At 35.2% G+C, this 24,509-nt stretch overlaps 1 protein-coding gene across 2 annotated transcripts; it reads left to right on the forward strand.

Moving 5' to 3' along the window:
• Window positions 1-7,813: 7,813 nt before the first annotated feature.
• On the forward strand, window positions 7,814-11,212 carry LOC107764490 (uncharacterized). 2 transcript variants are annotated; one of them, XM_016583071.2, is made up of 5 exons: window positions 7,814-8,215; window positions 8,325-8,393; window positions 8,542-8,624; window positions 9,033-9,148; window positions 10,944-11,212. In XM_016583071.2, exons 1-5 carry the CDS (start codon window positions 8,007-8,009, stop codon window positions 11,034-11,036), a joined length of 570 nt encoding a protein of 189 aa, XP_016438557.1. In that variant the 5' UTR covers window positions 7,814-8,006; the 3' UTR covers window positions 11,037-11,212. The 2 variants fall into 2 exon arrangements, with proteins under 2 accessions (XP_016438557.1, XP_016438548.1); XM_016583062.2 differs by having other exon boundaries at window positions 7,823-8,215; window positions 8,946-9,148; window positions 10,944-11,206.
• The last annotated feature ends 13,297 nt before the right edge of the window (window positions 11,213-24,509 follow it).

The following is a 24,509-nucleotide window of genomic DNA, read 5'->3' on the forward strand; positions in this document are numbered from 1 at the left end:
ACTTCTCATCTTATCACCTTCAAACATCAGAATCTGATTTTGATGAGGACCTTGATGATTCTGAAGGGTTTGACTCACTGTTTGATATAGATGAGAACATTAAAGAGCGTAGTGATTTGGAAGATGATTTAGCTGAAATTAGACAGTCTAAACTCAACAAAAAGAAGGATGCCCAAGTAAATGTAGATGAGATACCATCTGGTCCAGTTGGTATAGATGTTGGTTTTGAAGATATGCATAAGAACAAAAGGGGAAAATATGATGGGAAACTAGGAGGGGATGACAAGAATTTTGATAGCTTAGATCTAGGTAGTGAGTGATTGTTGGCCCTGATGAAGTAAGGAATGCACCAGCTAGGAATCCAAGTAAGAAGGTTTACTTTGACAAAATTTGCAAAAAAATATTTTTTGAACTATATATAATATTTGAGAATGTTGTACAGTTTAGAGAGGCATTGTAGACATATTCTATACAAAAAGGTGTGAACCTTAAGCTGAAACCTAATGAGAAGGAAAGGGTTAGGGCAAAGTACACAAAGAAAGGTTGTCCATGGCATATCCTTGGTAGCATAGAAGGCAGCACCAGTAATTTTAGGGTGATTACATACTACCCTGTACATAAATGCTACAAGAAAGCAAGGAACAAGATGTGTAACCCACCATGGATTGCAAAAAAAATTAGTGAGCCTCGAATTAGGCTTCATCAGATTCAAGCCTTACTTAGGAAATCATATGGCTTGTATGTGAGTAAAACTTCATGTAGAAGAGCAAAAATGATAGTTATGAAGGAGAATAGGGGTGATTACAAGAAAGAATTTGCTAGGCTTTATGATTATGTAGAAATGCTAAAGTCTACTAATCCTGGCACTACTGTAGTGATAAGGACATATAAGGATTCAATTCCTGGCAAGAAGGTGTTTATGGGCATTTATGTCTGTCTTGAAGCATTAAAAACTGGATGGTTAGAAGGGTGCAGAAACATAATTGGCTTTGATGGTGCATTCCTAAAGGGGACATGTAAAGGTGAATTGTTTTCCTGCATTTCCAAGGATGGAAATAATCAAATGTTCGCTGTGGCTTAGGCAGTAGTTGAAAAGGAATTAAAGGATACATGGTCTTGGTTTATCAGATGTCTCAAGCATGATCTAAACTTGACAGAAACAGAAGGAGAAGGGCTGACAGTCGTGTCTGATATACAGAAGGTTGGTTTCTGATACTCTTTCTTTAAAGTGTAATTGTTTTCATTTATGTTTAAGTTATAACAATATAGTTTTTATGATTGTAGGGTCTTCATCTAGCAATAACTTAGTTATTGCCAAATGCTGAGATGAGATGGTGTGCTAGACATATCTAGGCTAATTGGAAGCAAACTTAGTCTGGTGAGGAAAGAAGGAAAAAATTCTAGCAGTGTGCAAGAGCTATATTTGAAGTTTACTTTAGCAAAAAGTTGGATGAAATGGACCAGCTGGGGGGAGATATTGTTCAAGACTTACTGAAATACAACAAGGAAACATGGTGTAGGGAATACTTCAAAGAACATAGTAAGTGTGATGTAGTGGAGAACAACATGTGTGAGACATTCAATAGTTGGATATTGGCATCTAGGCACAAGTCTATCATTACTATGTTAGAGGAAATTAGAATCAAGTGTATGGAAAGGATGAATAGCATGAGAAAGTTTTCTGAAAAATGGGTAGGTGAGATATCACCCATGGCTATGAAAATACTTGGAGAGAATGCTCAAAGGGCAGCCAAATGTGAAGTCAAATTTAATGGTGAAACAGAGTAGGAGATCCAGGATGGGCCATATAAACATGTTGTTGACTATAGGACATGTATCTATACTTGTAGATCATGGCAACTCAAAGGAATTCCATGTGCACATGCAATTACAACAATGCATTATAAGAACTATGAGGTTGAGCCATATGTTGACCATTGGTATAGAAAGGATACCTACCTTAAGGCATATAGCAGATTCATTCAACATTTAACTAGTATGAATTTGTGACCAAAAAGCACACTGCCAGCTATTGAGACACCTGTTATAATTGCAATGCCAGGAAGGCCAAAGAAACAAAGGAGAAAAGCTGCTGATGAACCAAAGAAGAAGTTTGGGAAGGGTACAAGGATAGGGAGACAAATGAGATGTTCTTTGTGCAAGACTCTAGGACATAACAAGAAAGGATGCCCATCAGCAGTAAGTATTAATGTTTGTTTTGTTACTAATATTGAAAGAATTCAATTACTAGTGGTAGTTTTGTTATGTGTATGAAGAGAAACCAAGGGGGAAGGGCTGGAATTAGTTCAGTTGGAGGTAAAACTACTGAAAGTAGAACTGCAACATCAACAGCAGCTGGAAGTGCATCAGCAGCAGCTGGAAGTGCATCAGTACCAGCAACTGGATCATCATCAGCAGCAACACCTTCAACTATGGAAAGTGTTACCTTCACTCCACCAATCATTGATCCAAGCACACAACAATCAACTAATATTGCACGAGGTCCAAAAAGGAAGACCAATGAGCCTAGAAGAGGTGGTGCAAATGCAGGGTCTAAGAGACTAAAGGAAGCAGGATATGGTGTGCTATTTGATTCAAGTGCCACTGTTATACAGAGGGTAAATATTTCCACTCAATTACATAATGGTTTACTACATAATCCCTCACTCACAACCTTTTATTTTTGTGCAGTCTGGAACTACTGACAGAGTATGGAACTACTGACAGAGTGGTACACAATCCTTCTACACTCATAAGTTCTGCTCCTACCAACATTGAACTTAGGTTCAAACCACCTGGACTAAAGTGGAAGGGCCGAGCAGCAGTTACACAAAGGCATCTGCAAGAACAGAGTTACAGAAGGGCAAAGTCTGCTACAACCACTCAAGCCACCCCAGTTACACAATTCACACCAAGCAGCCAAGCCACAATAGACATTAATTGAAGTGCTCAATTGATATTTACATATGTATGTTTTTGTTGACTGTGGTAGACAATATTTTGTAAAGCTACTTCATTATGTATGTTTTTGTTGACTGCCTATCGTTGACAATATTTTGTAAACCAACTCCTTTATTTTGGATGTTTTATTAACTGCCTCTAACACATGCCATCATATTAGTACTTGTTGCTGTAATGGAGCCTTTGTCAATATATTCCATGAACAAAATTTTACATCAACACAAAATATGTAGCCTAAACCCAGGAAATAAGAAAGTGCACTATCAATCCTAAACAAATAATATAATAGCTAACATTAGAACAACTACAACCACAATTATAATAGCAGCAACTCTGAACTTCGACCTTCCTTGTCTTCTTTGACAATGGCATCGATCACTCTTCTTAATAAGAGCCGCAAGAAGAGACTTGTAGTGTTCTTTCTCAATCGCAGGATCAACCCATCTGAAAAAGCCACAACCTTCACCAATCTCATATCTTCGGCAGCCCAGGAACCTCCTTCCAGGATTGGTGGGTGTTCGTGACATTTTAAGATCTGCAGCAACTCCACAATAAGACAAAGGTTCCTTCCTCATTGTTGAAGGAGAAGAGGCGGCAGTAGCGTATTTGTTGCAGGAAAAGTAGAAAAAATCGACTTTCAAAACAAAAGGAGATGGCAAAAATTGAAGGGCAACGAAGAATCACAGGAAAAAAAATTCTATTTTTCACTGTTGAAGCTAACAAAGAAAGAAGAAGGCCTCAGATTTGCTAAATTTAGCTTTTATAATGTTCAGCAATGGAGAATAAGGTAGGAATAAGAAGGTGGCTGTTAAATAGGCTAAATTATTATCGGTAGGGCTTTTTTAACTGTCTTCACGCCCCTTACAGGCGTGTGAATCACGCACTGAAGCCACATATGACACATAGGATAAGCCACGTTGGATAAGCATTTATTATTCACGTTTTGAATGAGTATAAATGTTCAATTGACAAATATCTAAGTTTGAGGACCGGCATGACAGAGTGGGTGAAGTACAGGTGCCATTTAGGCTATTTTGCCTTTATCTTATATTAAAAACTTTACTTTTGTATTAAAAGTACTAAATATTATTTTGTAAATACGTATAAACCTATTATTTTTAAAAATGGGCCTCCCCAAATTTGGGGGCCTAAGGTCATCTCCAAACTTACCCTCATTCCCCATAATTGGGGCAATTTTTGGGATAATTTAGCTCCAACCCTCCCCCATTTTTGTCCCCAAAATGAGGGATGAATAGTGTTCCCTCAAATATGGGGGTACACTATTCATCTCCCCCATTACTATTCATTACTTTTTTTATTTAATCTTTTAATTTATCTCTTTATATATACTTAATTATGTTTATGTAATGTCTTTATAATATTAATTTTACATCTTAACTTTGGTGTATAGTTTTGATAAATTAATTTTCATGCATTTATTATTTTATGTAAAATTGTAAGTTAATTTTATTATAAGTTATAATTGTACAAAAAATATATAATTATCTCAAAAAATGAATGGTATGAAAGATGGAATTTGTTTAATGAAAATTAAAAAATGAAATTGAAATGAAAGATAATAATATAATATAGAAGAAAGAGAAGAATATAGAAAAATTTGGAAAAAAAATGGGGGAATGGTTGGAGTAAGTTGTTCACAAAATGAGGATTTGGTCATAGGTTGGAGATGCCCTAAGGCACAAGCCTTATGCCTCATCACGTTGGAGCCGGCCCTGCTTAACATCAACTATACCACCAGTGGCGGAGGCAGGATCTTCACGAAGGGGGTTCAAAATTATTTTTTTTGTATCTTGTGAGAATTGAACTCATGACCTTATATAAATTTTGAACCCCCTTGACCACTAAACTACACTTTTGGATTGTGTTAAGGGGTTCATAACTTAATATATAGAGGTAAAAAACAGATTTTGCCTTATATATACAATGTACTTTTTTGGCGAAAAGGGTTCGGGTGAACCCCTTGCACCCCCTAAATCCGCCCCTGTATACCACCAAGAGTTGTTGTGGGACGGACGGTATCTCTCCACCTTTAACAAAAGGTATGAGGTTTGAGCACTAAGAAAGAAAGCTCCTAATAAGGAGCTTCTCCCATTAATGAGTTATACACGAATCTAAATTAATTGGAGCCAAACACAAACCTACTAATTAATAATGACCTAACTTGAGTATTAGACATGGAGCTCATCCATATTTCTGTTTTGCGATAATTGGCACAGGAACTAAAAAACAGTATCGAACGTTGACCATACATCGAGTGGCGTCACATTTTAGAAATATCCTTAATTATTTCTTAAAACGTTAAAACTCTTTTGTATGGGATAGCATTGATGAGGACTTTGTGTTTTTGTTTGTTTGTGATGATGATGTTACACTAACATGATAAGGAAAGAAAAATGAATAAAGAAACAGACCTAACTATATGAAATGATTAGTTAATTTGTCCGTGCTTGGCGCGATGTTTAAAAGATAAAATATGAATAAAAATATATTGTTAAAATTTTGACAATTAAAAAAATCTTTACTCTTTATTTAATTTTATCTTCTTTATATTCTTCAACCATAAACCATAATTGTAATCTATTTATATTTTTAAGGTTGATTGCTTCTTTCTACAATCTTCAAGCCCCACTAAAGACTGACTTTCTCTATTTTTTATATTCATGAAAGCATATACTTTGCTCCTTTGCAAGAACATCATCGGGCTAATTTGAATGTTTAAATTGCAGGACTAAATCTTCTTTTATCGATGAAAATAAAATTAAATAATTAATTAAGGCAATATACTTGAGTAAATATTAACTATTGATATTAGTACTTTATTGTGCTATTTGTCATATTTAATGATATCCTACACTATGCCATGAAACGATACCATTACTATTAAATAAAAGATATGTGATATATTATATATACTGAAATTTATAATTCAACACAAAAAATAGTTCTTCCATATATTACAATAATATTTTATGATATAAAAGAGTAATAAATAAATAAACATTCAACACAAGGTTTAGTTTTTGTATTTCTATTGCTTTGCGTTACCCTTCATTTTCATTCTTTTTCTACTTTTGTTTTTGGAATATTATTGAATTTTCAAAATAAGATATTAAAGGAAAAACAGAGAAAATATAACTTTTAAAACACTTAATGAAAATTGAGAAAATATCACTTTTATAATATTTAATCAAAGTTCCACTCTTTGTATTTCTGTTATTTTATATTTTTACGATATTAGTACAAAGAATACTAAATATGATCTATACCAAACAATCAACGCAAGAATACACATAAACACATTATTTCTAAAAAAAATAAAAGGAAAAATAAAGACAAGGAAGAAGACGGAAAAGGAGAAGCAGAAAGAGGATGAGAAGAAGAAGAAGTTATTAATTCTCACTCTGCTCTATTTAGACCATTTTATTTCTTAATCTTTAAACATGCATATACATTTTAGGAAAATTAAAAACATCAAATAATAGCAATAGCTTTCATAGAAAGAACAAAAATAAAATTGTCAAACACATCATGTAACGACATAGACTCAATTTGATGATATATTTTTTTCTGATTTATCCTCTCTAATTGCACAATAAATAAATAATAACAGAAAAGATCAAACAATCAAATAATTGATTGATAAAGGCAAATACATAATTTATATTCCAATAAACAAAGCCACTTTTGGTATAAACAGACACTTAAATATAATCCTCAAAGAAATATCACAAAAGAATAGCCTTCAACCATTTGACAAATAAAATTATGCCACGATTTCTAAAATTCATAACTCATATATCTAATAATCTTTTTGCAGTGTTAAAATATACTTGCCGAAACTTAAGATCGTGACCAATATGTTGGCAAAGTAGAAAAGATTATCTCCCAGCATCATTTAAAAAGGAATAAGCAACAAAGAAAGATAAATTAGTAAGAATGTTGCACTTTGAATATCAGATGTCTCTCTCTATACTTCTTTGTCGTACTCCTTGAAAAATCTTTCCCTTTGAAGCATGCATCGTCATTTGCTCCATTATAATTGGCATAAGCTCTTCAAAGCTCAAATAATCTTAAACAAACTGATTTAGTTTGATCTGAATCTGGGGAAACGGATAGCCTATTTAATTACTCCTTTTAATTTTATATATTCCATAACTGAAATCTCTCTTTAAACCTCATTTGTTTCCTTTAATTCACTTCCTAGGCAGTAGTAAATGAGTTGTTTGTATTAAAATGAGAGAAAATTTTTTTAAAAAAAGGAGAGAAAAGATAAATATGATCCTTGGCCAAGTCATCTTTCCTACTCCCTCTTTTATATATATATATATATATATATATATATATATATATATATATATATATATATATATATATATATAAATATATATATATATATATATATAAGGAATCAATTGGTGGTATTTAAATGAGTTGACTTTAGCCAACCACCCAAAAAAAGAAAAAAAGAAGCCCTATTGTTCAATATTATGTTCTCGTTTTTTTTCTTGTTTAATTTCATATTATAAGAGCATTAATTTTGAAGTTATGTGAAGCGAATGTTTAACTTCAACACAATCTCATTGATTTGTGAAAGGACACATGACAAAAATAGAGAGTCCATAATTGATGGCTCATGCTTGTAAGGAACAGGTCACTTATCAGGCAATCTTTCAGAAACTTTTAGCTTAAAGTCACAATAAAATAAGCAAAGAAACCCAACTATTTCATGTCTTGGCGTGTTCGGCCGATCGATCTTCTTCGTCACATGTTAAGCGCTAGCTTGGCCTAATTTACAGACTCATATTGCCTAAATTTCTTTAAAACAAAGCATCACCATAACTATATAATTATATATTTGCTTCTCATATATCACTGGCATAATCTCCTCGCTGCTCAGACAAGCTCGTAAAATTACTACAGTATGCTCTAATGTTATTACATTGCTTAAAATTTTAGCAATCTGTTGAAAAAAACTTCTCTGGTTTCTACTCTTCCCTCTCACAAAACCAATAATAGTCGTATATATGATCATGTCTGCGAATTCTTCATCTTCATACAAACTCCGAAGTCTTGTTACGTTGCTTCACCATTATTATAGAGTTCGGATTAATGGTGAATCCTCGCAGTTACAAGGAATAGTTCCAGCTACTAGGATCGGTTATGGTGGCTCGATAAGTCCAGGGCTACGGTTTATCAGTTCTGGAGATTATAGAATACCCAAGACGACGGATCAGTAATTAATTCTTCTCTACTCATTTTTTTTCTTCAAAAAAATTATATTAGCACCCTTTATTACCTTGTGTCAAGAAGATTGAATCTTGATTCTTCATTGAATTTGTAAGGGTAAAAAATGAAGCAAATATTGTTCCTCCAGAAGAGCCAGCTCCTTCTAAGCCCAGTTTATTTGCTTGGTACGTGCAATTAATTACTGTCATTGATCATATTCCTTTGATTGAATGCATTAAAAAAGGGACTTTAAAGGAGAGAAAAAAGGAAAGAAGGACTGTGTTTGGCATTAATTTTGGAAAGAGTCATGAAACCTTCTCATTATATATGCAGGACGAAATGGATTTTGGGGTCCATAATATCAATATTCCTCCCCTTTTGGAAGGATAAATGGGATAATTTTCGAAGGATAGAAGGTATGAATTTTCGTATTTTAAATACATACTAACAGTCCGGGTTTAGTTCAAAGTTTCACATGCCACTCAAAAGAAAAAAAAAGGGTGTGATGTAGACATTTTACCCTAATGGAAGCATTAGTGGTTGCTTATACGGCTCGAACCCGTCGAAAACAACTTTATGGCTACTCCAAGCTAAGGTTCCCTTCTTTCGGACGTTATCACTATATGAAAAAACAAGAATAACTACAGTGGACATTCTGTCATGAAAAAATAAAATGGTTTTGCTTTTAAAAATATTAGTATCTCTTAAAAACAAAAGTTAAAGCATGGGATGTTCAGGAGAGGTAGAGAAGGTGGTAGAAGAGGTGGAAGAAGTTGCGGAGGTAGTAGCAGCAGTGGCGACTAAGACGGAAAATGTAATGGCAGGGATTGCCGAGAAGCTGCCGGAAAATAGTCTGCTCAAAGAAGCAGCTGTAGCAGTAGAAAATGCATCAGCTGTGGCTGCTAAAGAAGCTCAGTTTACTTCCAATTTAATTCACAAGGTCAGTGTTACGCTATTCTACTCATCCTGAATTAGCCTAGTATTTGAGTTCAAAATGAGCTGTTCTTATAATGCAGCACTACTTAATTTTGTCTACCTTTGAAATCATACCAAAATGTTTTATGAGAACCAGTAACAAATCTAATTGTTCTTTTGGGGTTTAGGGGGAAGGGGGGTTGGAGTTTTCTAGCTAACGATTTGTGTAGCACTTCTACCATATTTCAATATTTTCCTATATGTATTCTTGTATTATACTTATGGCTCAAATCAAAGTCAAACACTATCATTCTATCAATCAATCTGACCATCAGAGCCAAACGCATATTGTAAAAATCCCTTTTGCGTTCGAATTTTTACACAAATAGCCAGCTATAGTCATTGTTTATTTTTTCTAGTCATATACGTAGATTATACATGGATTATACATAATTATACACTTATAATACATAAATTATGCACATGTTATACCTCTATCGGCTATTTTTAATTTAAGCGGCTGGGTAGTCGGCTATTTGGGTTAATTCTTCCACCCAAAATTTAAATTAGGATAAAGAGAATTACATGCTTGATCACAAAGCTGGGAACAGTGGCAGCCCGACGAATTTTGTGGCCTAAAGCCAAACCTTATGAGGGGCCTTAATTTTTAAATTTTTTTTATTATTTATTTGAAGCCTATTTTTTTTTTTTTTTTAGCTTTTCTTAGATACAAAGTTGTTAATAATTTTCTTATAATCAATAACTCCTAAGAAATTGGGTATTTCTCAATTGATAATATAGCTAATCCATTTAACCTTTCTTGTGACATCTTAGGTAAGATTTTATTAATTTTAATTTTGAAAACTTCTTTCTGCTGAAGCAATGGTAACATGAGTTATTAACATTATTCCATAAGCAATTTAGGCAAAAGGAAACGAATTAAATCTCTTTTATTTTATTAAGTGTATCAATTAAACTGCTATCTTCTAATTGTACTATTTTCCTTAATACTTTTATCAGAAAATAAATCTAAACCATTAAATACGAATTGATTATTATGCTTTAAGGAACATTCAAGATTAAGACAATATTTTTTCAAATTTTCAATATCTAGTGATCTTAGTTTTTATGGTCAAATAGAAAACCAAAAATATTTTCATATGCTGCGAATTGTTCAAATTTATTTTGAAGTGAAAAAATATCCTTGTCTATTATGTATAAAATTAATCAAATTTAAAGTACTCTCCGAAAGATTTTGAGATTTCATTATCAACAATCGCATCAAATTTTTACTTCCTATATATCATACATTTCTTACGAAATTTGGGCTCGATATTCATTTCAAGTGCAATTTCCTTGGTAAAAAATTAAAAAAAAATCACTTTACAAAACCTTTTTTTTAAAGTTATACATAGTTTAATAAGTGTAACAAAAAATGGGGCCCCTAAAAATATGAGACCTAAAACATTTGCTTTACTTGCTTTATGGAAGGGCCGCCCTTGGCTGGGAAGTACTTCGCAGCTTACTCACGATATCCCATTACCATATATCACCATTCACCTACATAGTTTTGGTGTACATCATGCTGTAAATAAAATGTGATCTTTACATAAATATTCAGTCAGATCCAATGTTTACTTTTCCTAGCCAGTATTAATATATTATATATTGATTATATATGATTATACATATATTATACATTCGTCTGCTACTTTTAATTTAAACGGTTGGGTGTGCAAGGTTAATTCTTCTTTAATTTATACCCATATTATTATTTTCTGGTTAGTAGCATCATAGCCTTGATAACAATGGGTTGACAGGTTGAATATGTGGAGCAAGACTTGAAAGACTTGAAGACGATGGTTGAACCTGTTATTGAAAAAATCGAAGAACTGGAAAGCAGCAAAAAGTAGTACCGTATGATTCTTATTATTCTTTTTGTACCTCAAAATTATAAAAGAAGAGTGCCCTATTCTTCATTTGTGGTGTGGTCTTTTTAAACCACAATTCAGATTGTGATTGTGATTGTGATTGTGAATAAGAAAATAATTATGGAAAATTAAAGATTCAATTTCATGTACTTAATTATATTGATTGAGAGTTAATTAAATGTAAGTAATTCTACGCCACATGGATCTATATTAGAACTTTCAAATAAGTGAAGGCACAAAATGAAAATTTAAAAACAAAACCAAATACTATTAGAACTAGCCAATGTTGCCTAATGGCCTTTTAGTATGGGCCGGTTACGACTTCAACATGAAGAACGGGAACTTTCAGAAAGCACTACAATTTCATACGTAAAAATTGCACGGGGCGACCAAATCCTACAATTTCATATGTAAAAATTGCATGGGGCGTCTTATTTGGCCGGCCCATTTAATTTATACCCATTTTTTTTTAAAAAAAGTATTAATTTGTACCCACTTTTTAAACAACTTCAGCCCCCTTTCTCCTCCTCCTTCTCCTCTTCAAAGTTTTATCTCTTCCTTTTCCAGAAGTAAGGTTCATGAAACTAGGCGGGGAGGTGAATTTCGTCAAAGAAGGGGACAAGTTCTCTGTCTTGGTGTACTCTTAAATGCTACCTTCTCTTGTTTTCTTTACAAGATATCAATTCCTACTCCTTAAAAGTTTTTCTTTGCATCAAATACCTGAACAATAGACATCAGATGCAATTCATGCATCATTAGATGAACAACCAAGATCATGGACTACTGGAATATTACTGATATGGAATTCCCAATAGTGGGAGGACTAGTTACCCCAACTGGACCAAAACAACATGCCAGCATAAAACTTAAGAAACAGACAGTAGGGAATATAAGCAGAGCTGAGGATAAACAAAAGGAGACACAAAATGCCCCCTAGAGCTCTAAGAACTAAAGCTTACAAACAAAAACTTCAGCTCTAGAGCTGAAGTTCGCCAGTTACAAACAAAAACTTCAGCTCTAGAGCTGAAGTTCGCCAGTTACAAAACAAAAACTTCAGCTCTAAAGCTGAAGTTCGCCAGTTACAAAAACAAAAACTTCAGCTCTAGAGCTGAAGTTCGCTAGTTACAAAACAAAAACTTCAACTCTAGAGCTGAAGTTCGCCAGTTACAAAAACAAAAACTTCAGCTCTAGAGCTGAAGTTCGCTAGTTACAAAAACAAAAACTTCAGCAATTACAAACAAAAACTTCAGCAAATAGAGAATAAAACTTCAGCTACTATGCTTAAGTTCAGCAATTACAAACAAAAACTTCAGCACACTTGCTACTTCAGTCTCGTCTACTAGAATGCTGAAGTTTTGCGTGATTGTCTTTGCTACTTCAGCCCCGTATGCTGAAGTTACGTGAAAAAGTGAGTACACTTGCAATTTTTTTTTTTTTGCAAAGCGGGCACAAGTTAAAACACGACCCAAAAAGCAGGTATAGATGCAAATGCCCCGTTTCATACCTAAATACAACCCACAACTTTCTCAAAGCACTACAATTTCATAGCTAATTACAACCCGCAACTATTATTTCATTATTTATTCGTTCCCTCAACAAATACAGTATGTCTTAACTATATTTGTTCGCACAACTAATACTGTTAGTAAACTGTATTTGTAAACTAATTCTGGAAAAGATAAAATAACATATAAACAGAAAATGTCGACGAAAAAAAAGTTCATCCGAGCCCACTGAATTCACAGTGTTTCCTTAAGGAATTTAATCCCCTCCTAGTAACCAAGGTTATGGATTATTTCCTTCCAAAATAGAACAAATTACACACTGGTGCAGTGGTACTTCAAACCGTAGTATTTCAGCGAACACAAAGTTCGGTAGCAAATCACATCTACTATTGCTTTTTTGTAGTTAAAAGTATGCAGAAGAAATGAAGCGAACTCAGAAAATCGTATGGAAAATCTGAGAGAATGGACTTGTATTTATAGCCAATGTTGGGCTGAAAACTGAAGTGGTGCAACTCTTCAGAATGGTTGTTTATGCAAAACGGCCATAGTACAAATGCCATAATATAAATGGCTATTTACGCAACAATAAATCGGGAATTCAAGAGGGAGGTTAATTTTCAGTTAACAACCAAAAAACGGAAAATGAATAATAGAAAAACGTTTAATATTCCGTTGGATTTAATATTAATATTAATATTCTGTTATTAAAACGGATATTTAATAACATTTCTGTTAATATTTACTATTAACAAATAAATTTGGTCCAAAAAATTAATCAATCAATCGTTTGACCAAATCCGAAGCCGAAGCCGAGCGAGCGACGATGACGACGACGGCGCGAGGCTTGCTTTCTTCTCAACTCTTTAAGAGCTAGAAGAAGAGCAATTGCTTATATACCCATCAAAAACCTCTTCCTTTTCCAATTTTGGACAATGTCCCTTTGTCAAAGAGGGAATCTCAAATGAAACTCAAATATTTTATTTTTCCTTCATTTCCCATTCACCCTCTTTTAAGCCTATTTTAATGCTTAAAAATCCAACAATCCCCCACATGAATGGGGAATGGCTATATCACGGAAATATGCATGAAAAACTTTGTGATTCGCAAGCAAGGATTAATTGCATCTGATAAGTAGGTTTCCCTTTGAACTTTCCGTAGTAAACTTATATCGGAAATACTTGGTCAACTGGTAGATTTGATATCTTTGAACTGTCGAACTTTGGTGAGTCACACAATCAACCCTTAACCATCTTTGGTTCTCATTGTTGTGTTCGTTTCAGCCATGAACACCGCCTGGTTTCATAAGTGCGTAGAGAACTGGCCTTTTAAAATTCTCCTTGAAGCGGCTAACACTTCATACTTACATAGGTGATTCCTAAACGTGTCATCCCATAGATACACTATTTGTTATATCCCGTATCAAATTTATAAATCATTAAAAAGCCTTAATGCTTTATCTTTGGTACTGAACATTGTTTCATCACGAGAATGGACCAAAATTTTAGTTGACAATATTGAACTGTCATTAATGACTTTGTTTGATCTCCTTGAATCTAGATCTTGGGATCTCCAGTCTTCTAGGTAGAGTTACCGCCACAATAACATGTTCCCGGCCATAGTATCATTCCTCTTGATGATTCTCAACTACCTCTCTAGTTAGGCCTTTTGTAAGTAGATTCGACACATTATCGCTTGACTTTACATAGTCAACGTGATAATTCCTCTAGAGAGTAATTGCCTAACGATTTTATGTCTTCGTCGTATATGACGAGATTTACCATTATACATAACGCTTCCAGCCCTTCTAATTGCCGCTTGACTATCGCAATGTATGTATATTGGTGCCAACGGTTTGGGCCAAAATGGAATGTCTTCCAAGAAATTCCGGAGCCATTCAGCTTCTTCACCGGCTTTATCTAAGGCTATGAAATCAGCCTCCATTGTAGAGCGGGCAATACAAGTTTGTTTGGATGACTTCCAAGATACCGCTCTTCCACCAATATAAATACATATCCACTTGTGGAATTCGAAGTGATCCAATTTGCATCACAATATCCCTTAATCACCGCAGCATATTTACTGTAGTGTAAAGCAAACCCTTGGGTATGTTCTATATATCCCAAAACTCGTTTCATTGCCATCAAATGAGATTGAACTGGATTGCTCGTGTATCGACTCAATTTACTTATAGTACAAGCTATATCTAGTCGTATGATATTTTAGACTTCAATACAACACAAGAGGGGGGGGGTGATTTGTGTGGTACCCAATTTTCACTTAACTTTATTATAGAAGGACCTGGTTCTTCTATGTGTTCCAACTACTACTATTTGCCGAATAATAAGTAAAGAAAATAAAGAACACAGAGATTTTTTACGTGGAAAACACTTGGGCCAAAAGGTGAAAAAACCACGATACTCAGTAGGATTTTCCCAAACTTTCACTAAAATTACTGAGCCAAAAACTACATTTACAAAAACTCTTTTGTAAACCTATGATTAACTCTAATCCCGTTGTGGCACACAGCCTCAACTGTTGCGACAACTTCAAGTTAAATATAACTTGAACACTCTAGGTATCTAATACAATTGCTTCTATAAAAGTTGAATGGTACAATGTAAAATCACCTACTACAAATGAACTAGAATAAAAGATAGACACTAGGAACTGGTTCTTCTATCTTGTTCAAGTAGCTTCAGGATTACACACTTGAATCACACATAAATTACTTGCAAAATTGCCTTGCTCTTTTGCTCCCAATTTACGTTTAACTTCTGCTTATGTGCATTACTTGTAAAAGAGAACAACACTGATATTTAATGGGTTAGTAATTAGAGATTGACTGGGATACATATGCTACTCTTCTATAGTAGAAGAGTTCTAGTTGATCTCATACTCTAACACTATCCTCTTCCTAAACTGTGTTCTCTTCGTGTAAGGAGTCTTTCTCTCCTTATCCAATATGAAACCTTTTCCATCAGATCAGGAGATATTACTTCTGATAAGTTAGATTTATCTCCTTCACGTGCATCTGACATGTTTGGGTTGATCATGACTGTGCTTCACAAGATGGACCTGGTCCATGTCTGAGTTCTTTTTGTCAGTCTTCAAAACTTCACATTTACTTGGGCCAATAAATTCCTCCTTTTTGATGATGACAAACTCTGTGCTTTTTACTTACTTGGACCTTATAAGAACTCAGCTTAACCATCTATACAAAGTTTAGAAAATTCACTTATCATCAAGGACCAGGTTAATTAGGTTATAAATATCACTTATTCAGAATATGTAAAGCACAATATCTCTTCCCCCTTTTGGCATTATCGAAAAGTTGCATACACAAAGTGTGAGTCCCAGATTTTAATAAGTACTTATGGCCACTGGGGCAACTGCAAGTGCAATCATGGATTAATCATCAGTAATCAAGCAAACATATTTAAACTATCAAGGAAATGTTAACATTTAACAAGAGCAAAACAATAGATATCATTGATAGAATATATGGTGCTACCACAATCCACAACCAAAAAGCAAAAATATTCAAAACATGAGCAAAAAGAAAGAAAAATCCCTAATCCGGGTCACTGAAGGTACTAGACATGTTCAAGAGATAAAGGCTAGAATTCCTAAGTTTTGGAAGAGCTAGAGGGTTGGTTTTGGGCTTGGAGAAGATTCAACATATTGTGAAGAATTCCATCATTCTTTTCCTTTTCCTTGGTAAGCTCAGTTCTGAGAGCATCCTTCTCAGATTCCACCTCTGCCATACGAGCCTTTAGCCTAGCTATCTCAGCATCATTGGCCTCACTTTCCTGAACAAGAGCCCTGACTTTACTGTTGATAGAAGTCTTCTTGGATGAACCAGGTTCATTTGGGATGGCATTGACTAAGTAATCACAAGTAAGCAGCGTATTAATACCAAAGTAATCCTTGCTTGTAGCCATTTCCCATTTCTTCAGAGGCACATTCCACCTACATTTTTTAGAAGATCTGCTAGGGTTTCTTCAACTGATGAACCAGGTTCATCTCCCTGTGAACTTATATTAGCTAACCCTTCAGCAACTTTACCAGAACCACTTCCCCCTGACTTCTTGCCACTTTCTTCAACAGTTTCATGTGCAACCCCACAAATAGCAGGTACATGCAATACAACAATGGGTGAGTAATCAGCCACTCCTTTCCCTTTTCCCTTCACATCACCACATTCATCCTCTCTCTCCTTTTCTTTTTTAAATTTCTTTTTACCTCCACTCCTTATACTCAGGTAATTCCACATCCCTGATAGGCCCAACCAAAACAAACCTATTTTCTAAATTTTCAGTCAAAGAAGAACTTACCTTAAAAAGGGATTTTTTAGCCTTCTCAGAGTCAGGAGACCCAGGTCCTTCCCCCTCACTAGCAGATTTGTACGACTCAAAATCAGAATCTTGAGCATGACTTGCCTTTAATTTCTCATTCAATTTCTTTGAGAGAGTACCAGATGCCACAGTTTTGCGAGCAAGCATTTTTACTTTCCTTAGCTTAGGTTGGGGAGTCGTGCTAGGTAGAGGATGGGTAGATGAATCAGAGGGAGTGGGATGTGGAGGAGTTCCAGGGTTGTCTTGTGTATTTGTCATTATAGCAGATTTCTTGAGAGAATTGGTAAGTTAAACCTTTGAAGAAGAAAGCAATTGAGAGTGAATAAGGTTTTTTTGACGGTTTTGAATTATGAGGGTGGTAGGAAGTAATAATGAGTATTTAAAGGGAAAGACTTATTTAATGGATAATGGTAGCTTTAGCGGTCAATTAGAGGTCTAATCAACCTGAAATAGCAGGTTGAAGGAACAGTTAGACTTCCCTAGATTTTAGGCAATTTTTGTGGTTAGAATTCTAATGAGGACGGAACTGGTTCAAAAATAAACGGGTAGGATTTTCTAAGGAGTTGCACAATTGTAGGACTCTGTTCATGATTTTAATATTTATTTTTCTAATTGTGTAGAGCATAGAAAACATACATTGGCATTCAGATGAAACAATATTGATGAATCAGGTTCTTCATTTAGAATTCTCTTGACCATGCCTCAATTTACCATAATAGAGAAAATTTTGTAAGAGATCAGTGAGTCATATTAACACATGTCATAGGAGTATACTATTTACAGTATGAAGTTGAGTAAAAATTAATCTAGATATTTATACAAGTTCAGATTTCCTAGCCATTTTTTTCAATAAATTGTTTTTCATTTTTTTCATTGTGCATTATGAGCAGGTCCTACTAGGTGATCTTAATCATCCCTAATTCCAACCTGCTCCTTTCAAAGTTTTCTCTACTCAGTGCTTTAGTAAATATGTCAGCAATTTGTTTATCAGTAGCACGGAATTCTATGGTAATCAATCCTTTCTTATAGTTATCTCTTAAGAAGTGATGTCTAACATCTATGTGCTTAGTCCTCTTATGATGAACATGGTTCTTTGTCATACTTATAGCACTACTGTTATCACAGAAGATAGGAATGCAACCAACTTCAATGCCAAAATCTATTAGCTGTTGTTTAATCCACAACAATTGAGCACAACAAGAGGCAACAACAACATATTCAGCCTCAGCAGTGGATAAGGCCACTGAATTATGCTTTTTAGTGGCTCATGATACAAGACATGAACCAAGAAAATGAGTCATACCTGAGGTGCTCTTCCTATCCACAAGGAAACCTGCATAGTCAGCATCAATATACCCTACTAGATTGAAGTTACTACCTTTAGGGTACCAAATATAAAGATCAGTAGTCCCTTTCAAATATCTCAGTATCCTCTTGACAATAGTCAAGTGAGATTCCTTAGGATTTTTCTGAAAACGAGCACAAATCCTTACACTGAAAACTATGTCAAGTCTGCTAGCAGTAAGATACAAAAGTGAATCAATCATACCCCTATACAACTTCTGATCAACAGATGAACCGGGTTCATCTATGTCTAATTTAGTAGTTGTTGCAATGGGTGTGTCTATTTCCTTTGATTCATCCTTTTTAAATTTTTTAATCAACTCTTTTTCATATTTCTGCTGATGGATCATGGTTTCATTTGGGTTTTGTTTGATCTGTAAGCCTAAGAAAAAGTTAAGCTCACCCATCATACTCATTTCAAACTCACTCCCCATTAATTTGGCAAAATCCTTACTTAGTTTGTCAGTGGTTGCCCCAAAAATTATGTCATCAACATATATTTGTACTACAAGAAGATTTTTACCTTTTTCCCTCAGGAATAGAGTACTGTCAATTTCACCTCTCTTGTAGCCATGTACAAGCAGGAATTTGGACAGTCATTCATACCATGCTCTAGGAGCCTGCTTGAGTTCATCGAGAGCCTTGTCTAATTTGTACACATATTCCGGACACTCCTTGCTCTCAAACCTTGGAGGTTATTTGACAAACACTTCTTCTTTTAGATAGCCATTCAGGAAGGCACTTTTGACATCCATCTGATAAAGAGTGAATTCCATGTATGCTGCAAAGGCTATGAGGAGTCTTATTGCCTCCAGTCTTGCAACTGGAGCAAAAGTCTTATCATAATCTGTGCCCTCCTCTTGGCTGTAGCCTTGGACTACCAGTATTGCCTTGTTCCTTGTAACTGTTCCATCTTCATTAAGCTTGTTTCTGAAGACCCATTTAGTGCCAATTACTGATCTATCCTTGGATCTTGGAACTAGATTCCAAACTTGACTTCTCTCAAACTAATTGAGTTCATCTTGCATTGCATTTACCCAATCTGCATCCTGCAAAGCCTCAACAACATTTTTAGGTTCAATAAGAGATAAAAAATCATCAAAAGCACATAGATTCTTTAATTGTGATCTAGTTTTAACTCTAGATGTTGGATCAATAATTATGTTCTCAATGGGATGAGAACTTTGGTACTTGTAAGGTTTCACAACCAACTGGTTTCTGTTTGATGTTTCTCCTATGTTCTGTTGCTGAGGAACATGACTAAGGACAGGTTCCATTAGGGGATTGGTTTCAGTTCTTCTTTGTTCAGTTCCCTCTGTCAGGTTGCCCTGTATGGAAGAACCTGTTCCATCACATGTTCTTTCTTTTGGTGCATTTTTAGCTTGAGCTGTGACTTCACTTAATTATTTTTCCAGCCCAATAGCTTCATCTTCATGTTCCTGTCTCTTAGAAAGAATGTTAGTTTCATCAAAAACTACATGTACACTTTCTTTACACACAAAGTTCTTTTGTTATACACTTTATAAGATTTGCTATGTGAAGAATATCCCAAGAATACTCCCTCATCACTTCTGGGATCAAACTTACCTAGGGAGTCCTTTCCATTATTATGCACAAAGCACTTGTATCCAAATGCCCTAAGATGGGATATATTTGGTTTTCTCCCTTTAAGTAACTCATAGTGAGTCTTCTCTGCAAGAGGTCTAATCATGCATCTATTAATGATGTAACATGCAGTATTTATAGCATCTACCCAGAAGCTATGGGGCAATTTACTAGAAAGAAACATAGTCCTAGCCATATCTTCAAGAGTCTTATTCTTTCTTTCAACTACTCCATTTTATTGAGGAGTCCTAGGGGCAGAGAAATTATGATCTATACCATGCTCATTACAAAATTCAGCAAACTTAGCATTTTCAAATTCAATTCCATGATCAGACCTGATTGATGCAAGTTGATTACCTAGTTGTTTCTGAGTTTTTCTAACAAAGGCAGTAAACATGTCAAATGCTTCATCCTTAGATGTTAGAAACAGTACCCAGGTAAACCTAGAATAATCATCAATAAGTACCATCATATATTTCTTACCACCTCTATTCAATGTTCTCATTGGACTACAGAGATCCATATGAACCAGTTCCATCGTCCTGGTTGTGCTTACCATTTTCTTGCTTTTAAAAGATGATCCTACCTGGTTCCCCCTTGCATAAGACTCACAAATTTTATCTTCCTTGAACTTGATGTTAGGTAACCCTATCACCAGGTCCTTGGAGACTAATTTGTTAAGTTGATTCAGATTTGCATGACCAAGTCTTTTGTGCCACAGGAGGGGATACCAACTTGTCACGACCCAAAATCTCACCTTTCATGACGGCGCCTGTCGTGGAACTAGGAAAGCCTCAACTCGACATCTCAACACAGTAGAACTTTTAAATAAAGGCGGAAGCAGTTAATATTAAAGAAATCTTTTTTTTAAAAGAATACAACTCCAAAATTACTATACAATCCATCCCCAAAACCCGGTGTCACTAAGTGCATGAGCATCTAAATGATAACAATATTCGACTGATAAAACACTGTCTGAAAAAATAGAAAAGTAGAATATGAAAGAAAAGGAGAGTCAAGGTTAGTGAACGCTATGCAGCTACCTCAATAGTCTCCTGAGTCTGACTCCTCAATCAGCAACCGCCGTGACCAGACGTGTCTAGATCTGTACACGAGGTACATGGGGTAGCGTGAGTACACTAACTCAATAAGTAACGGAAATAAATAAGGAACTGAGAAGTAGTGACGAGCTACGCAAATACAGATATCTCAATAACTTTCAATAAGAATAGCCATACTTTCAATTTAACAGTTTAAGTCTCATCAGTGCGTACTCAAATAACCCAGATATCAAATATTCCATAAATATGTACGACAAGGATAAATAGCAACTAAGTGCAGTAATTAACTGAAAACAAATACAGCCTCTCAAGGCAATAGTCACTCAGCTCATCTCATAACTTAAAAATCTCAGTGGAAATAACAAAACCAAATCAGTAATTTAATTACCAACATCTCATAAAAAATAAACTCCAGTTCCAATGAAAGTTGTTCAAAACATTTGTTTAACATTTTTAATAGAGGCTTAGTATAAAGATGAGTGAAGACAGTAATTTCACAAAACAAGCCCCTTGGGCAAAGCATCACTCGTATGTATGTATATATAGACCCTCAGGCAAGTCTCTCAGTCCCTCATGACTCAACTCTCATCAATCAACAGGTACCTCATAATAACAACTGTGGCGTGCAGCCCAATCCATATATATAGTCAATTGCGCTTACCGGGGGTGTGCAGACTCCGGAGCGGCTCCTTCAGCCCAAGTGCTTTACACTGCACGGACAACTCACGTGCTATAATAATATCTGGATCCGCACGGACAACTCACGTGCTATAATATAATATCTGGATTCGCACGGACAACTCACGTGCTATAGTATCAATAACCTCACACTAAGGCCCTCGGCCTCACTTAGTCATCAATTTCTCCAGTTTCTTGGGCTCTCAGAAATCATATAACGGCCCAACCATAAGTAACATCATATATAAACAATGAACAGTAGAGAGACGGAGGCATAATAAGCAAGAAAAGCTATGACTGAGTACAAAACAACAATTTAGCAGCTAATTCAGCAAGTACACGACCTTGCAGGTCTCAACAATGATCACATAAGGCCTAAACATGATTTCTAACATGAAGTACAGTCAATTTCCATGAAAACAGAGGAAACATATATTAAATAGTAGGCCAATTGATTCCACAATCTCACGGGACGGACCAAGTCACAATCTCTACGGTGCACGCCCACACGTCCGTCACCTAGCATGTGCGTCACCTCCAAAATAGTCATATGACGCAATGTCCGGGGTTTCATACCCTCAGGACCAGATTTATAACCGTTACTTACCTCAATTCAAGCAAAAATCCTACTCTGAAATTCCTTTGCCTCTCAAAATCGACCTCCGAATCCCTCAAATCTAGCCACAATAATTTGATTCAGTCAATAAAATATATAGGAATTAATTCCACAAGGAATTCTACATTTTCCATTAAAAATCCGAAATTGCACTACAAATTCGCCCGTGGGGCCCACATCTCGGAATTCGACGAAAGTTGCGAAATATGAAACCTCATCCAACCCCGAGTCTAACCATACCATAATTACTAAATTTCAATAATATTTCGACCCTCAAATCCTCAAATCTATCCGAGAGGATTTTCAAACTCTTCCAACTAAATTCACAGATTTAATGCCAAAACTAGTAATAGATTCGGGTAATCTAACCAAAATTAAGTTAAGAACACTTAACATGTTGTTTTTTCTGAAAATCTCTCAAAAATTGCCTCTCCTCGAGTTCCAATTTGGTAAAAATGGAAAATGGGATGAAGTCCTATTTTCAGAACTTAACATTCTGTCCAGAAAATTTCGGGTGCTGTTCCGGGTACGGTACTGTTCACGGGTACTGTTTATGGGGTACTATTCACATGCTGTAAAAAAATCAGTAGCTATCCAAAGAGAAAATTCAACGGCCTTTTTATATCCGTTAACCTTCCAAAATCCACTCGAGGCCCTCGGGACTTCAACAAAATACACCAACAAGTCCTAAAACATGATACGGACTTAGTCGAAACCTCAAATCTCATCAAATAATGCTAAAACCGTGAATCACACCCCAATTCAAGCCTAATGAAACTAAAAACGTCCAACTTCTATATTCGATGCAAAAACCTATCAAATCAAGTTCGATTGACTTCAAATTTTGCACACAAGTCATAAATGACATAACGAAGCTATGAAATTTTCCAGAACTAGATTCTGACCCCGATATCAAAAAGTCAACTCTCTGTCAAACTTTTCCAAAAATCTTCGATTTTTCAACTTCCGCCAAAATGCGCTGAATTGTCCTATAGACTTCCAAATCCAAATACGAACATGCTCTTAAGTCCAAAATCACCAGACAAAACTATTGGAATCATCAAAATTCCATTCCGGGGTCTTTTTCTCAAAAGTTAAATCTCCGGTCAAACTTAAAAAATCTTTAGTCTTAGATTTCTAGATTCCATTAAATGGCGATAATTTAATCTAAGGACCTCAAAATTCGATTTCGGGCATATGACCAAGTCCCAAATAATGATACGGAACTACCGGAATGGTCAAAACTTTTATCCGGGTTTGTTTGCTCAAAATGTTGACCAAAGTCAACTCAATTGAGTTTTAAAGCTCTAGTTCACAATTTAATCCATTTTGTTTTACATAAAAACCTTTTAGAAAATTATACGGACTATGCACGAAAGTTGAGGAATTATTGATAGCACTTTTCAAGGTCTTAAAATACCAAAATAATTATTTAATTTAAAAATGACATTTTGGGTCATCACATTCTCCACCTCTAAAATAAACGTTCGTCCTCGAACGTACTAAGAATTATTCTGAGGTTTCCAAATTGATGATTTTACTTCTATACAAATATTCACGATTGATCCCACATTACCGCATTTGACATAAGTCCGACAACACCATTTCAATTGAGATTATTTCCTTTATCCATATTTGTAAACTCGAAGACCAAATTTTTCTTACACTCCAATCATTTCCAGAAAGGTTCGATTTTCACGTCAACACACGATATTAGTCTCGACTAGCTATAGCAACTCGTGCCTACGCACCCATCAAATACGGTATATTACATTCTCCCCCACTTGTCACGCCCCCTTTTTCTCGCGAAATCGGGTTTATGACACTTGGGAAGACAACTCGTTCCCTTTTTGGAATTGAGTTTAAATTGAAGAGTCGCCACCTAATAATTAAAGTTCATTAGGACACTAAGAAGAGTTTGATTTAGGAAAGCAGAGATTGGGTAAGGGCTTGAAATTATCCCGAAGGGAAGGTGTTAGGCACCCCTCAAGATCCACTAGTGTGGTTCCCGACCATACTACAATTGTGACTTATAGAAACAAGGCAAGTAGAAGTCTCAAATAAAGGGGTTTTTTTTCACATAATAGTTGCAAATAGATTAAAGTTTAAAGGAACAAAAAGAAGCTGAATTTTTTAGGAAAACAATTCGAAAATTCTAAAAGTAATGAAAATAAACAAGTAAAGAGAGTGGGGTCCTAGGTTTACAAATAATATGGATTACCCCACACAACATCCGGTAATCACTCCTCAAAAGAGGGGCAACACGAGATGTTATCGTGTGGTCATCATAT

This window comes from Nicotiana tabacum, chromosome 7 (assembly GCF_000715075.1).
Source record: "Nicotiana tabacum cultivar K326 chromosome 7, ASM71507v2, whole genome shotgun sequence".
In the NCBI taxonomy this organism is placed as follows: domain Eukaryota; kingdom Viridiplantae; phylum Streptophyta; class Magnoliopsida; order Solanales; family Solanaceae; genus Nicotiana; species Nicotiana tabacum.